The 1,644-nt window shown below is 43.0% G+C and overlaps 1 protein-coding gene across 1 annotated transcript; it reads right to left on the bottom strand.

The window, feature by feature from the left end:
- Positions 1-888: 888 nt before the first annotated feature.
- Positions 889-1,602, bottom strand: LOC138944557 (uncharacterized). The gene has a single exon (XM_070315379.1). It carries the CDS (start codon positions 1,600-1,602, stop codon positions 889-891), a length of 714 nt encoding a protein of 237 aa, XP_070171480.1.
- Between the last annotated feature and the right edge of the window lie 42 nt (positions 1,603-1,644).

Genomic DNA, 1,644 nt, shown 5'->3' with positions numbered 1-1,644 from the left:
GAATGACGTCACGCGGGGAAATGCCGACAAGGTAATAATAGTTAAATAGTTTTTCAAACATGTAGCCGCGCCTTCGATTTACACGTCCACATTAACAGAATTTATTTGTTTCGCCGATCGGAGAGATAGGACGTAATTGATTTGTCCGGGTTTAGTTTGTTGAACAGTATTTATTCCTTTCGACACCAACTCCCGGACCGTCTTAGGTAATCGCACGCGACAGCAAGATATGAGCGGACACACGAATTATCGTTTAATTATAACTTTAGGAGCGTGAGGCGTTCGGTGTGCTCCCGGTGAAGGCTTGCGACGAAGTGTCTTAACGAAAAACCTTCTCTTCGATCCACGTACAATAGTCCTGGTTGATACGGGTACTACAAAAAATGAGGAATTTCGATCGTTCGATTCCGAGAGCCAATCGGCTATCGACAACGAGGTGTTTGTCAGAATCGAACGATACGAAGAAACCGCAAACACGGAATGAAAACAAGGCTTCGCACGTAACGTCTCGCTTTAGAACGTTCGAGAAACGAAATTAATAATATAGTTTATAAAACGCTTACTTTCTTGAACATCCCGCTCGCCTCGTATACCGGGTAGGTTACGAAATAACTGGTTAAATCCTACCACTATAATCGATACACGACATCTTAATGATAATTCTCGATCAGACGGTCCGAAGAGCTCTACAGCAAATTTTTCAACATACAATAATAGGAAAGAGTACAGATAAAGATCATCGAAATACATGAATCAACTTAATCAGTAAATCTTAGCATAGGGTTATTTACATAAGCGTTCTTAGAGTAGATATATGTACATATACAGAGCGTGACGATAATTAAAGTCAAATTTAATTATTAACGCATAAAGAAAACGCAAGTTAATTTAAGAGCCAGTGTCACTTGATATCGGTAGCTGACAGATCTGCGTTATTGGTCGCTTTAGAGTGGTTTTGGCAGTACGCAATGTAACTACTCGGACATGCCCATCCGATCCCGGATGTACGTCTAATATTCGGGCAAGTTCCCATTTCGAAGGAGGTGCCAAATTATTTTTCAACAATACCAGCTCGTTAATTTTGAGCTCCGGTTTGTTTTCTTGCCATTTACGCCTTTGTTGCAATGTATGCAAATAATCAGAAGACCAAGAACGCCAGATCTGTTCTAAAATCGCACGCACTTGCTGCCATCGAGACAGCCGATTCGAATCGATATCTAAAACAGATTCTTCAGGCGGACTTACTAACGGGCGACCGACTAAAAAATGACCCGGAGTTAACGCGGAAAAGTCATTCGGATCATCATGTAACGCGGAAATCGGGCGGGAATTTAGGCAAGCCTCGATTTGACACAGCAGCGTAGCGAACTCGATCTGCGATAATGTTCGGGAACCAATCGCTCGTTTCAAATGGAACTTTAATCCTTTGACACCGGCTTCCCAAAGTCCGCCGAAATGCGGAGCAGAGGGAGGTATAAAATGCCATTTTACGTTATCATTAGCGATAGCGTCTTGTATTTGAGGGTCAGCGACAAGTCGCTGAAAGGTAGTGTTTAATTCGCGGTCCGCGCCTTGAAAATTAGTGCCGTTATCACTGTACATGTCGGATGGAAGACCGCGACGGCTTGCAAATCTCCGAAAGGC

This window comes from Polyergus mexicanus, unplaced genomic scaffold (assembly GCF_030449975.1).
Source record: "Polyergus mexicanus isolate NDT 795.1 unplaced genomic scaffold, iyPolMexi1.0 SCAF_264, whole genome shotgun sequence".
Classification (NCBI taxonomy): Eukaryota; Metazoa; Arthropoda; class Insecta; order Hymenoptera; family Formicidae; genus Polyergus; species Polyergus mexicanus.
Note: the sequence above shows the minus strand (reverse complement) of the source record. Positions and strands in the feature narration are given on the sequence as shown.

Coding starts and splice junctions, on each gene's coding strand:
- LOC138944557 (XM_070315379.1), bottom strand. CDS start 1,602: ATGTACAGTGATAACGGCACTAATTTTCAAGGCGCGGACCGCGAATTA.